This window comes from Salvia splendens, chromosome 12 (assembly GCF_004379255.2).
Source record: "Salvia splendens isolate huo1 chromosome 12, SspV2, whole genome shotgun sequence".
Taxonomy (NCBI): domain Eukaryota; kingdom Viridiplantae; phylum Streptophyta; class Magnoliopsida; order Lamiales; family Lamiaceae; genus Salvia; species Salvia splendens.
Window position 1 is genome coordinate 2,876,256 of NC_056043.1, and position 14,554 is coordinate 2,890,809.

At 36.0% G+C, this 14,554-nt stretch overlaps 2 protein-coding genes across 3 annotated transcripts; one reads left to right on the forward strand and one right to left on the reverse strand.

The window, feature by feature from the left end:
- Positions 1-1,541: 1,541 nt before the first annotated feature.
- On the forward strand, positions 1,542-3,824 carry LOC121756902 (eukaryotic translation initiation factor 3 subunit G-like). Its single transcript, XM_042152326.1, has 2 exons — positions 1,542-1,981; positions 3,064-3,824. Exons 1-2 carry the CDS (start codon positions 1,645-1,647, stop codon positions 3,594-3,596), a joined length of 870 nt encoding a protein of 289 aa, XP_042008260.1. The 5' UTR covers positions 1,542-1,644; the 3' UTR covers positions 3,597-3,824.
- A 2,453-nt stretch (positions 3,825-6,277) lies between these two features.
- On the reverse strand, positions 6,278-10,782 carry LOC121759220 (ornithine aminotransferase, mitochondrial-like). Of its 2 annotated transcripts, none has more exons than XM_042154735.1 (10): positions 10,447-10,782; positions 9,256-9,364; positions 8,551-8,781; positions 8,326-8,485; positions 8,191-8,246; positions 7,899-8,051; positions 7,695-7,792; positions 7,326-7,406; positions 6,894-7,127; positions 6,278-6,765 (listed from the first exon to the last, which is right to left on the reverse strand). In XM_042154735.1, exons 1-10 carry the CDS (start codon positions 10,590-10,592, stop codon positions 6,612-6,614), a joined length of 1,422 nt encoding a protein of 473 aa, XP_042010669.1. In that variant the 5' UTR covers positions 10,593-10,782; the 3' UTR covers positions 6,278-6,611. The 2 variants fall into 2 exon arrangements, with proteins under 2 accessions (XP_042010669.1, XP_042010670.1); XM_042154736.1 differs by lacking the exon at positions 10,447-10,782 and adding an exon at positions 9,107-9,142.
- Between the last annotated feature and the right edge of the window lie 3,772 nt (positions 10,783-14,554).

Below are 14,554 nucleotides of genomic sequence, written 5' to 3' on the forward strand. Positions count from 1 at the left end.
ATAAATAAAAAGAAAATAAAAACAATACCTTAATTGTTAAATCCTAAAGTAATTTATTTATCATTCACATCTAAAAACAAAACGCCTAAAACTTTTGAACTTTACGGCGCATCAAAACATCAAAATTGCTTCAATTTAATTCTCTAACTCCAAGGATTTCCAAGGACATCACGTATTCACGTTAAGTGCATAGGCAAGTTAATTAGAATTGAAGTTATTTCAATGTTTAATCATTATATTATCCGATTTGTGATATGAAGTTTTGAATTTGTTTTAATTAAATGATCTTTATTAGCTCCATGCACATAATTTTATATTATTATTTAATTTTTGATGAACACATGAAGCTTTTGAATTCGTTTTAATTAAATGATCTTATTAGTTCCATGCATATAATATTTAGATTTATTTAAATGCACAAAAGAAGATTATATATTGAAAGCAGATGCACAAAAGGAGATTTTATATTGAAAATAAATTAAATGAGTGGTAGAAGAGATATTTTTACCACCGTTTGAAATTTTAATCCTTAATTTTATATTTTAAAAATATACATAACACTATTATATTAGTGAGGTAGCAAATGAGTAGGAGATATTTTTAAAAATACACACGTGGCACTATTTTATTGATGGGTAGCAAATGGTGTATGGGGTGGGGGAGGTGATCCGCTCCGATAATCTACCAATAACATCCTTAGAGCATCCACAATGGCGGCGAGCGGACTGGCTAGCCGATTCCCGGTGCTGGCCGGTCCGCTCGCCGAACCATTGCAGCCGGCGAGCGGCAAATTGGCTAGAAAAACGGCGAGCGCATGCCGATTTGCGGGCGCTAGCCGATACGCTCGCCGATCGGCTGGCCGCCATTGCAGGCTCCCGACCGGCGAGTGATCGGCCAGCCGATTTTTTATTTTTTATTTAATTTTGGCGGGTTTTAAATATTGTAATTTGGTCCTTCAATTATCAGAAATTACATTTCCGGATGAAGATTTCTGTATAGCAACTTTAATGGAAATATGCCGCCCCTTGGACCCCAGCCAGGGGCTCTGCCCCTTGGTCCCCGCTCTCGGGGGTGCTCCCCCCAAACCCCCGTTCAATCATAACGAATTCAAACAAGTGTGCACTCCGCACTTCCAACTTATTTGATGTTTCATTATGATCATATTGATCAATCAAGTTAATCCAATTACACTAAAATATCCAACACCGGATAGTGGCGAGGAGTGAGGCGGAGGCAGGGGGCTCGTGTGTGGAAGAGGAGTTTTTTTAATTAATGTACTTTTTAATTTAATAATATAATTGAATTTTCTCGTATCTGTGTCGTAAATTTAATTCCGTATTTTGTGTGATTGTTAATTATTTGTTTTATAAAATTTTGAGTGATGAGGCTAGCCTATTGCTAGGCTATTTGCTTGTTTTGATGATGTGGCAGGAGAACTTTTAGTGCTGATGATGTGGTAGGAGGAGTTTGTGACTAGACTATGGCTGAGCTATTCTTATCGTGGATGCTCTTAGAAAAGCATAATTAAAAAAAACAATAATTAAAATGTTAGTGTAATTGTGTATCTATACTCTCATCACTGCCGAATCCCCCAATTCATTTCTCGGCCGAAAATCGAAACCCTAGTTTTTTGCGACCTTGAAAATGGTGAGGGAGGAGCCAGCCAGCAAGCTGCGATGGGGGGAGCTGGAAGAGGACGACAGCGAGGATCTGGATTTCCTGCTGCCGCCGAAGCAGGTTATCGGCCCCGACGCGAGCGGGATTAAGAAGGTTATCGAATACAAGTTCGGCGACGACGGAAACAAGGTTAAGATAACCACCACCACGCGCATCCGCAAGCTCGCCAACGCTCGCCTAAGCAAGCGCGCCGTCGAGCGTCGCTCCTGGCCAAAATTCGGCGATGCGGTGCACGAGGACGTCGGCAGCCGCCTCACAATGGTTTCCACGGAGGAGATCCTCCTTGAACGCCCCCGCGCCCCTGGTACAACCGTCTATCCGTATACGATCGCTATCTCATGTGTAACTCCTGTGGTATTACGCGATGATTCAATTTATGTTCATTATTGTTGTGTGTGCGGTGTTTTATTTTGGGGAGAAAAGGTCGTGATTTCATAGATCCTGATTGCAATTTTGGTTTTCTCTAATTTTGAGATCTAGCTATGTGATCGTGCACTTGGAGTTGGCACAATTGACTTAGTAAAGTTTTTTACTTACAATGCATAGAGGAATTATGACATATTAGATCCATCTGTTTTCATCTTGTGTTCCTTTACTTGTTTGAGGATCAATTAGATAGTAAAATAAGAAGTGAGCTAGTGTGAGGCTTAATTGCTTTCCTGCAATACCTACTGCATGTCTGACTAGGCACAGTAGAGTTTTGCAAGGTTGAGATTGAGCCCATAGCATGGTTTTTTGTTCCGTTTGAAAGTTCATCCTTATTCCTTATCTTTAATCACAAAGTGTTATTCTATTGACGATACAACCAGGGTCCTTTGATGCGATCTACTTGGTTTTTTTAGTCATTACACCATATTGAATTGATGACTGATTATTCCTTAAGATGGATACTTGTTGGTGGGGCAGTTTAGATATGGCTAAACTCATGATTGCATGTTTTATTATCTCACATATATTATTTGATTGGTCATAGATGAATTCATCTGATAGATGCTCCAAACTATTATAGCATGTTATGCATCAAAGTGTTCTTACTTTTGTGGCTCTATTTTCTTTCTTCTGATGTCATTGTTCCCTTTCCCACTACTTTTTTCAAATCTTACCTTTAACATGACATACTAGGGCTGTCACCGATCATCTGTTAAGTCCTTTTGACTCTAGAGATGACTACCTTAAATTGCAATGTAATCGATCTACAAGGTGCTTCATTGTGGCATTGCTCAAGAAATTGTTTCTGTGGTATTCAATGTGGTAGTTATGGCATTCATGCAGTGTATGGTAACCTTATTGGCCTGTTTATCATTCAAAGTTTATGTTGTGTTCTGTTCATATATGTAGTTATGTACTCAGTACTCATGCTCATGTAATTGATGAATCTACTATTAGGTACCAAAGCAGACGACTCTAAATCTGGTGGCGATCCTTTAGCTCAAATGGGGAAAGGAGGAGCTGTGCTCATGGTATGTAGGACTTGTGGGAAGAAGGGTGACCATTGGACCTCAAGATGTCCGTACAAGGATCTCGCTCAACCAAGTGACACCTTTGTTGATAAGCCGGCAACTGAAACTAATGCTGCAGCAAGTGGAACAAAGGGTGCTTATGTTCCCCCTAGCATGAGGGGAGGTGTTCCCGAGAGGAGTGGTACTGACATGCGGCGCAGAAACGAGGAGAACTCGGTCAGGGTTACCAACCTTTCTGAAGACACAAGAGAGCCCGACTTGCTTGAGCTTTTCCGGCCATTTGGTTCAGTTAGCCGAGTTTATGTTGCCATTGATCAGAAGACTGGGACAAGCAGAGGTTTCGGTTTTGTCAATTTCGTCAACAGAGAAGACGCCGAGAGAGCCATCAACAAGCTTAACGGGTATGGGTATGACAATCTCATTCTAAGAGTTGAATGGGCTGCTCCTCGGGCGAACTAGTTGTTGGAATGAGTAATTGCACCTACTGAAATACTACTATTAAGAATTTAAGATGAAGATTAAGACAGTTTGTTTATTTGATGAATATTAAGTTCAAGATTAAGATAGTTTCTTTATTTGGTGCATAATTCATGCATTGTTTGAAAAGTTGGCCCTGCTCCCTTTCTCCCTCAAATGAAATGGGGTTTATTTTCTATTAATAATATTTCAAAACCATTTTTTTCTCAACATCTCTTCTCTTACTATATTAGTTAATTTTGTATTATTAATATATTTTTCATGAATCTTTTAAATTAAATTTTATTGAGACTAAATACAAGATGAATAGTTATGCAAATATTAATACCACACACGCACGCACGCACGCATATAATTAAGTTTACATTATTTAGGCGACAAATGTAACAAAATTATTCTGAAATCAAACCACATGCAATATTATAAAAGTATACATGTGCACATATAATAAAAACACCTTATACTTCCACCCCAAATCACATAAGATTACAATATTATATTTTAAACTGTTGATCATTTAGCAAAAACCCATTGGTCGTTTAATTAATAATTGGAGCATTATTTAAAAATGATTAAAACTGTTGACCATTTAACAAAAATGGGATTAAAAAAAGATGTGCAATTATCAACTGAATGAAACCAGCAATAAAGAAAGATATCCAATCTTTTTGAAAGATTTTTTCCTTGCAAATAAATTAAGTGGAACATGGGATTAAAAAAAGATGTGTGCAATTATGGCAATGTAGGGTAAATAGGTATCAATCATCATGTGCAATTGTGAAAACCTTAAATCTAGGATCATATTTATTTATGTGATAAAGTGATTAAACCCATACCAAAAGATACTCCATGTTTTCATGCTTATGTCCCATTTTTTAATTGTCTATTTAATTCATTTAACCCTATTTGTAGGCATTTTAATCAATAATTTAAAAAGATCCAAAAATTTCACAGTTATCAAGTACTCCTAGTACAAATCAATGAAGCCATGCATTGCCGTGCAAGCCGTACTAAACAAATAGAATCAACATCGCATGAAAAACAGGATCAACTAAGACCAGCAATTTTTATTTATTTTAAATTTTTAATATTTTAATAATGAAGAGTCATATTTAGACATTATCTTTTAATTAAAGTTAGTTAAACATTAATCTTGACATATACAGATCCACTCTACCTCCAATTATAATCCTCTCAAATATTTCAAAAAAAATCCAAAAATAGTGAAAAAAATATCTTAGGGGTAATAAACTCTTTCACTAGAAGTCTTTGGAGAGTATTAATTTTTATGAGATATCGCAATTCGCAAATACACAAACCTCATCTATAAGAGATTTTTTTTATCATACACTCTTAATGCAATGATTTTATTAATTAAAATGTTATGTATAATTTGTGGCACTAACATTAGACCTACCAAATTTTCATGCACGATTCTATTTTTGGATTGCCAACATTTTCAAATTTCAGTCGCAATACCAACAATTCAGTCACATAAGTTCGAAACTAATAAAAGAAATAGAAGATTCAATAAAGATAGCAAATGAAAATGTCTACCTCAAAAGAATTCTCTCTTTTTCATTAAAAAAATTTCTCCCTCTTTTAGGTCCATGTAATGTTCCACCATCATATTTTATCATATCATCAATTTATTTATTTATTTACTTAATTAATTATTTAATTGTTTGATAGATTCCCTTGAAAATGACATTTGGAATTGATAACATAAAGATGAACCCATTACCATACAACCTTCTTCAATGCCAATGGGAAGAAGACATTGAAGCCCCACGTTAACCACAACTTGATCTTATTTATTCCACATCTATGTAAGTGCGATATAAATTTTTTTGGACTATAGTTGAGAATTTAAAATGATTTCTTTTTCAATCCAATTGCTTGTGGTTTAATAAGAGATTGATGGGCATGCTATGAAATCATAATCTCATCAAACATGCCCATAAATAATAACGACACATCAACCTCATGTCATATTCCTTCATCATTCCGCATTAATTTTCATTTTTTCGTAATTTTTTAAAACATTTTTTACAACTATGTGTAAATTACAATGGTAATTTTACTTTGGTTAAAAATAGATCTAAGCGAAATAGTTGGGGTGTGGGGTAATTCAATTTAAGGGAGATAGAGATTCGAACCTAGAGCATATGTAACGTTGTGTAAAAATGACACTCATAGTGCGAAGAACACATCGTTGCAGAGCTTCTGACTTAACAGGTAAAGCTATTGGCGCGCATGTCACCCACTGCTAAGCAGTGCCCACCTGGGATGGCGTGTGCTGCACACGCCATCCAACTGCTTTTGATTTTAATGTTCTGTTTTAATTTTCTTTTTTTTTTAAAAAAATCAGAAATGAAAAAATTGAATAATAGTACTATTAAGTGTTTCATATAATGCTCATGCATTGTGAATGCTCATGCGTTGTGAATGCCCTTATAACGTTACAGTCATAAAGTCGAAGGTAGAGATGTAAAAACAAGCCTGATACATGACAAAACAAACATGCCCTTGTCCCGAACTAGCCATCGAGCCAGGCCAGGCCTATTGAGCCCGATCGTATTCGGTCCGGCCCGAAAGTACGACTCTTTATTATTGTGGAATGAGAGAAGAAGCTACACTAAAATAATATATAGCCAAAGAGCTACCAAATTTAGCTGCATTATTGGAGCTACCAAGTTCTAGAGAATCGTTACGCAATACATTATTCGTAACTAAAAGGACGAGGACGAGAGCTCCAACAAGAACGGGCCCACACTCGACCGTGCTACCTGATCCTATCTAACATTGGTGAAGAATGTGTTTAGGTGTCCACATATGCATCATCTAGTTAAGAAACCTAGACGAGGGTTGGGCCGGGAGGAGGAGTTGGAACGGATAATAGCAGTCGTATAATTGAAGAGTGTTTTGAAGGGCCGTACATGTGGGGGATTGCTGTGCCCGGGCCTCCTCTCTTTATTTATCTTGGGCGGTTCGTGTTCAAAAAGAACCACACGGCTTGCGTCCACATCGGTCACACACGCTGGATGCTGTATGAGAAGAAGCGGTAGCTGGCTTCTCTTTCTTGATCTTTGGCAGATCGAGTTGCAACACGTCCTGCAAGGCTTTCGAGCCCTCTTTGAGCTCATCCGAACTGATGAATAAGGTGGTGTCGAAGAATTAGATTTTATGTTATCAGTAAATACAGAATTAAGTATAGAAAAATCAGTAACCATAACTGAGGCTATATAAGATCAGGAAGCTGCCAACTCGACTACATACCTTATCGAGAGTGGAGGGGTTAGTCGGATAATGGATTCGTGAGTAGGTTTAGCGAGAATTCCTCTCTCTTTTAGCTTCAGGCATACATCATAGGCAGTTGCGGGGAACAAGGCTTTGCTATTGAGTTCGACAGCGTTGAACAAACCTCTCCCGCGCACTTCTTTTATTAGGTCGGGGAATTGCTTCTGAATTATCAAAAGTTGTTCTCTGAGCTCCTCTCCCAATTTTGCAGACCTATAATAGAAATGTTGGATGCTCATAACAGCTTAAATTCGAAAGGGGTATTCGAAAATCCAATTGGCAGCGTTTAAGACGAGATATGGTTGGTTTAACTTGAAAAAATGCGTACGAATGGAAGAAACACAAACACAAAGATTAACATATGATAAAATTCAAGAATCTCAGAGACTTGATAGTTGGATTGAGTGATACCTCTCGGCCAGTTTCTCGTCTCTTATCACATCCAGCGATGCAATAGCAACTGCACTTGCCAAAGGATTCCCCCCAAAGGTGCTACACAAAAGATAAGAACACAGATGATAGACGATGGCCGGTAAGATTATTGTTAATAAATACACAATCACTACAGAAAATACTGGTAAGCCTCTAAGGCTCCATCTGCAGTGGATCGAAAATTCTGAAACCATCTTCATCCCTTAGAGAAGGAAATGAGCATCGTATATTGATAATTTTGAAAGAGTAAATGTTTAGAATACGACACAAGTCATAAGCTCGAAAGTAATCAACAGAAGAAGCGAGTGATAGATGAAAGTGGACGTAGAATAGCTTCAGATTACTAACCTTCCATGCTCCCCGGGCTGTATGCAGAGCATAACATCTTTATCTGCGAGAACTGCACTAACTGGCAGCATTCCACCCCCCAACGCCTTTCCTAGTATCTTAACAAGACAACCAGTGTAAATTATCTAAAGAATATGTGTGTATACAAATAGAATAAACGAGCAAGGACAATGCGTGAAGCGTGTAATTTTAACAAGTTCTTACTACGACGTCGGGGCGAACATTTTCCCAGTCACAAGCCAGAACTCTCCCGGAACGTGCTAAGCCACTTTGTATTTCATCAGCAATCATCAGAATATTGTATTTTGAGCAAAGGTCTCTAACAGATTTCAGATAACCATCGGGAGGAATGACGACCTACAGAAAACAAAATTGTCATTAATCCTCAAAATCATTTAAGACAGATGTCAGTAGGAATAGTAAACGATTACGAGAAAATGAGTAATATTCACATGCACAAAATAATCCAAATTTTCAATCCTGAGAGATGAATTACCCCCGCCTCTCCCTGAATAGGCTCAAACAGAAAACCGGCAATTCGATCTCCTTTCTCTGTTAACATAAGATAAAAGGATTAGTTTACATCAGCAGATATCGAAGTTCTTAAAAATGCTAAAAGATTTTGCGAAACCTTTGAATAGCTTCTCAAGTGCTGCAGAATCACCAAAATCAACTTTGTGGTGGCCTGGTAGCAAGGGCCCAAAGCCACGGGTTGCCTCATTATCGCAGCTCATAGAAATAACAGCCAATGTACGACCGTGAAAGCAGCCACAACATGAAACGATAATGGCCTGCCATGACCAAAGTCTCGTTAAACATGACCACAATACAGTGAAATAACTTAAAAGTTCTATACCTCGTCTCTTGGAATTCCTTTCTTGAGATAGCCCCACTTCCTTGTTAGCTTCAGAGCTGTTTCTACGCCTTCTGCACCAGTATTCATTGGCAGGACCATGTCGTACCCGAACATACTGGTCAGACGCTCAGCAAATACGGGAAACCTGTCATTGTAGAAGGCTCGGGAACTTAGAGTAAGCTTTTCGGCCTGTTCCACCATTGCCTTCATGATCTTGGGATGACTATGTCCCTACAATAGATTCATAGTTTATAAGTTACTATTATTAAACCGAGAAATAACATATGGTTAGAATAATCAATCTACAACACTTTCGATTACTACCCTTTCTGTGCCTATTGACATTGAATGAACAAGAATGAATACGAAGAAGGCACTCATGATTGGAAATTATGATTACATGTGAATATGTACATAGTTTCGTGGTATCTTCAAGAGGTTTTTGTCTCTCTTAAGGCACGTATAAGATTTTTCAATGAAAATCAGGATGAAGGGAATGAACAATGATTGATTCTTCATTTCAAGAAAAACATGGTATTAGAAATGAGCTACTCACCCCTTAAAAGGCCTTATAAGAGGAGGGTTATCCATCCTGATATAGATGAGATAGGATCATCACCAAGTCGATGTGGGACAAGATTTAAGAGTTTTAACACATGGCAAGGAAAAAAACACAAACACATTATCTTTTGTTCTGTGTAATACCTGATTGACTGCAGAATAAGCTGAGAGGAAGTCTATGTATCGTTTGCCTTCCGGGTCCCATATGGATGATCCTTTGGCTTGAGAGAAGACAACTGGAACAGGATGGTAACTGCAGCACAACCACAGGCAATCAGCGTTACGCTAAGACAATAGAAAAAACTGTGAAAATCAAACTGCAACACATTTCTTTTCGCCATCACAAAATTCATTCTCAGGACGAAGCACTTGGAAATTTCATTTTATGTGAGTTCTAAATTTGAATTATTTTTTCATATTTTGAGTGAGACTATAAATATGCTCCAAGAAGCATGAAAATCTATGATGGGAAAACACTCATAAGTCTTAACAAACCAAATTTCGATGCTTAGATTTCATTGAAGAAGAATGGGAATACAGCAAAATGGGAATACAGCAAAACTAGTAGACAATCATCTAAGACGCAAATTAACAATGTTTGGAACAGTTTTACTACACTTCAACCAAATCTATTTCAAATTCCAATAGCCTCAATAGTCAATACATCAAAAACAGGAAAATTATAATGATAAAACTAGTAGACAATCATGTAACACACAAATTAACAACCTTTGAAACAGTTTTACAACACTTCACTCAAATCGATTTCAAATACCAATAGCCTCAATATCTCAAAAGCAGGAAGATTATCATGATAAAACTAGTAGAGAATCATGCAAGGCACAAATTAACAACCATTGAAACAGTTTTACTACACTTCACTCAAATCTATTCAAATACCAATAGCCTCAATATCCTCAAAAACAGGAATATTATCAAGAACAAACAAAATAATCTCGAATCAACTTCTCCGCAAAAACTGTGACTAGTTATGTTATATTCACAGTGTTACCAATACGGCAGCTTCCAAAATTCCCATCACCTAGCAACAATTCGATAAAAATCCAATCTTTACAAAAAAAAGGATCAAAACAAACAATACAAAGCATGAGACAGAAACCAAAATCATCTCGAACCATCTTCTCCACAAAAACTGTGACTAGTTATGTTATAATCAGAGTGTTACAAAACATGGGAGCTTCCAAAATTCCCATACACCTAGCGACAATTCAATAAAAATCCAATCTTTACAATAAAAATGATCAAAACACACAATGAAAAGCATGAGACAGAAACCAAAATCACACACAAACGAGAGAGAAGGGGGGTGTATACTTGTGGGCGCTGCGCTGGTATTCCAAGTCGATGAGATGCTGAGAAGAGTGAGGTGAAGGGGCGGTGCTCTGTGCGAGTGTGGCCATGTTTCTTGCCCTTCTCAGTGCTCCTCCCACCAAACATTGAATAGGTTTCTTCGACGCCATCGAATCGGATCAAACAGGGACGATCCTTGGATCTCGTACCGATTAATCTGTGGGAGTGTGAGTTATAGTTGAATACTTCCGCTTTCCTTTGTGGGTTTGGATAAAGATTACACTTTCCAAAGAGTGTGACGATAAACAACCAAATTTTGAACAATCAAATAATTGGTTGCACTTGTTCGTCACATTATGCCCAAGTACGACGTCAGTTACTTGTGTGTTTTGGGAATTTTATTAATTTCAAATTAGATCATAGGGTATACCTGATTAGGCATTCATGTGCTCGATACTCAAACTATATATTTTAGATTTTTTGATATTGTCACATGTAAGTGCATAATATAAATTAAATTCAAATGAAATGAAATGAAATAAGTTTTGCTCTTTCCGTCTCATTATAGGTAAGTATTGTTTAGTGCTTAAATGAATAGAGAATAAAGTAGGAATCAGAAAAAAAGTAGGAGAGATGATAAAGTAAAGAGAGATAGAGTATTGCTCCTTTTTTTCACCATAAAAATAAGGATGATTCAAAAAGAAATATGCCCCACTTAATGGTGGGATAGAGGAAGTATAAATAATAAGTGTATGAGTCATTTTCTAATGCTTATAACACCATAATCTAAAATTAAGACTAAATCTGCATCCTTAGATTTTGAAATGAGTGAATGTGATTAAAACTCACAAATTTCAATAAATAGTAGACAAAATATCAACAAAAGAGTAATATCGTCATTATGTTATCATATGATAATTTTCGTGAGTGTTTTTTTATATCAACATAGTATATTACAAATATCAACAATATGACATAAGAATATCAACACAAGTACAAGAAAATATCAACACAGTATTATTGATATTTTACTTACATTATATTGAGATTTTCCATACACTATATTGAGATTTTTTTGCATTTGTTGATAAAATCTGTTTATCAACATGTACGAAAATTGAAAATATAATTTATCAAATTTCATCACCCGAACATCGTCGGAATATATACAATTGAGATCTCGTTGGAATCCTTATAAAATTATCTTTAATTTGATATATTTTTTGCGAAAAAATAATTTAAATCGAGAGAGTTACATAAATTTAAAGTTTTAAGATGATTTTAATGAGAGAGAATTGACATTAATACCCTTTAAGTTTATTTAATAATTTTTCTAATTTAAAATATAATTCATATGGCATTATTTCAACCCCTAGATTTGCTAATCTAATGGCTAAGATTTAATCTTAATTTGTTATTGTTAATTAGTTAATAATTGATCAATCACCAAAAGGTATATAGCAAATACTACAAGATTTGTCCATAAAAATAGTCTCTTTTTTTTTAATTTAGTTGGTATATCAAAATTTATTTTTATTTATTCATTCTAATGGTATCTTTAATAAAAAGGTCTGAATATTTCAACAACTTTTTATTTATTTATCCTTTTTAATCCATTTTGATTTAAAACCCGCACCATCAATTATCCGTAGTAGTGGGTGTAAACTAGACTAATACACCCTCCGTCCATTTGTAGTTAGGTTGTCCAAATATAGCTGAGTCATTTCTTTTTTGGGTTGTCCCCTTTTTGAGTTGTCTCACTATAGCTGAGTCATTTCCTTTTTTGATAAAAAAAGTACTTTACTCTCCTTACTTTATCCTCTCCTTGTCTTTCTACCTTTTTCATTTCTATTTTATTCTCCTTTTACTTAACTCATTTTAAATAATTTTTTTTAAATCTTTTGCCAAAAAAATGCCTCTATTACAGAATTGAGGGAGGGAGTATATGGTCCGCAATAATTAGTTACTTAAAATTCAAAGTATTAACTATCAATCATTTGTGTGAGCGTCAGAATGTGTTGACCAATTGTAATAAAAAATTATCTCAAATCTCTTTACATTGTTATCTCTACATGCTTAGGGTTCGTTTGATTAGATGAGTAGCAAATACAAATTTTTGAAGGGTTGTGTTGCTAACTTTAATGTTTGTGGTAGTGTATATTATGCATAATGGAGTTTGGTTCGTTGAGTTGTGTTGGAACATGTGGGCAACATCAGTGTTTGGTTGGATTAGTTGGAAGCATGTTTTATTGGTTTGCATGACATATTTATCCCTAACACATTACATTAATTTCTAATTTGCCCTTTATCAAAAGTAGCATTTATAATTTGGATCTACCCCAAAATTTTCACTACCGCCTTCTCTAAAATCTGCTTAGCAGTCCCGCCAAAAGGAGACGCCCAACACCTCTTGGCCGGCAAATAATTACCGTCGAGCACAAGCCAACGTCTTTGACTGGGCACACGACCAAGGTAAATTTGCTTACTAATTCTCGTTGCATTTTTGTATTGCTTAATCAGTCATCGTCGGCTCCGGCGTATGTTCATAAATCGTCACGCCTTCCAAAGTCGTTTATGATTCATTGTCGACTACTGATTACCTTGTGCTCCCTCTGCTATTACTTCAATTTTGTCACATTATTTTTGTTTTTTGTTGGAGATTTTGTAGTCTTAGATCAAATATTCTTGTGTGAATGATGTCTGACTCTCACATACTGCCGGAATAAAAAAGCCACAACCCAAATGGTTAGTTTATGCACTGCAATTAACATGAACTTTAAGGATTAGTAATTGATGAACCTTTTATTGTTGTGAAGGTGGTGTTATTCGTCTGGTGGACTGAAGCCCGACAGGTCTAGGCGCTCATGGTCTCCTCGTGAGGATGAAGTCCTCATACTAGCATTGAAGGACCTTGTGACTAACCGTTGGAAGGCCAATAATGGGTTCCGAGCAGGATTCCTCACTCGCGTTGAAGAATTTGTCCGTCGAGAAATCCCTACAACAACTGTGAGAGCCCAACCTCATATTTCCTCCAAGATCAACACTTGGAAGAAATTCTACAATTCATTGAATATGATGCTTGACCGTAGCGGTGTTGGGTTCAACTCAGACGGCGACTGGAAGATAGAATGCAACGACGACCAGTGGGCTAAAAGTATCATTCTATCGGGCAAAAGTATCATTTTATCAGTTTTATGTCATTTTGTCACGTTAAAGTATCATTTTTCAACTTATATGCAATTTCTCCAGCTAAACTATCATTTTTATAAGCTAATTGTCATTTTATCCGCTTAGATTATCATTTTATAAGGTAAAAGTATCATTTTATTAAACAAAAATGTCATTTTATACACCAAAAATACCTATCATTCTATCGGCTGAAAGTATCATTCTATAGGCTGAAAGTATCATTCTATCGGGCAAAAGTATCATTTTATCAGTTTTATGTCATTTTGTCACGTTAAAGTATCATTTTTCAGCTTATATGCAATTTCTCCAGCTAAACTATCATTTTTATAAGCTAACTGTCATTTTATCCGCTTAGATTATCATTTTATAAGGTAAAAGTATCATTTTATTAAACAAAAATGTCATTTTATACACCAAAAATACCTATCATTCTATCGGCTGAAAGTATCATTCTATCGGCTGAAAGTATCATTCTATAGGCTGAAAGTATCATTCTATCGGGCAAAAGTATCATTTTATCAGTTTTATGTCATTTTGTCACGTTAAAGTATCATTTTTCAGCTTATATGCAATTTCTCCAGCTAAACTATCATTTTTATAAGCTAACTGTCATTTTATCCGCTTAGATTATCACTTTATAAGGTAAAAGTATCATTTTATACACCAAAAATACCTATCATTCTATCGGCTGAAAGTATCATTCTATAGGCTGAAAGTAACAATCCTAATTACAATTGAACTGTTGCACCAAATAAAACACCATATAATTCAAGTCTAATCTCATTTGCATGTCTAATCAAATTGAGGGTCATTCATAGATGTTGCAGACAACAACCATCTACCCACGACGGAGAGCGTCGAGCTCGAATGTCTACGCAAAAACAAAAATGGTTGGATTTACTGACCTGTATGGAGTTTTCTTTGCAGCTATGGCGTATTTGCT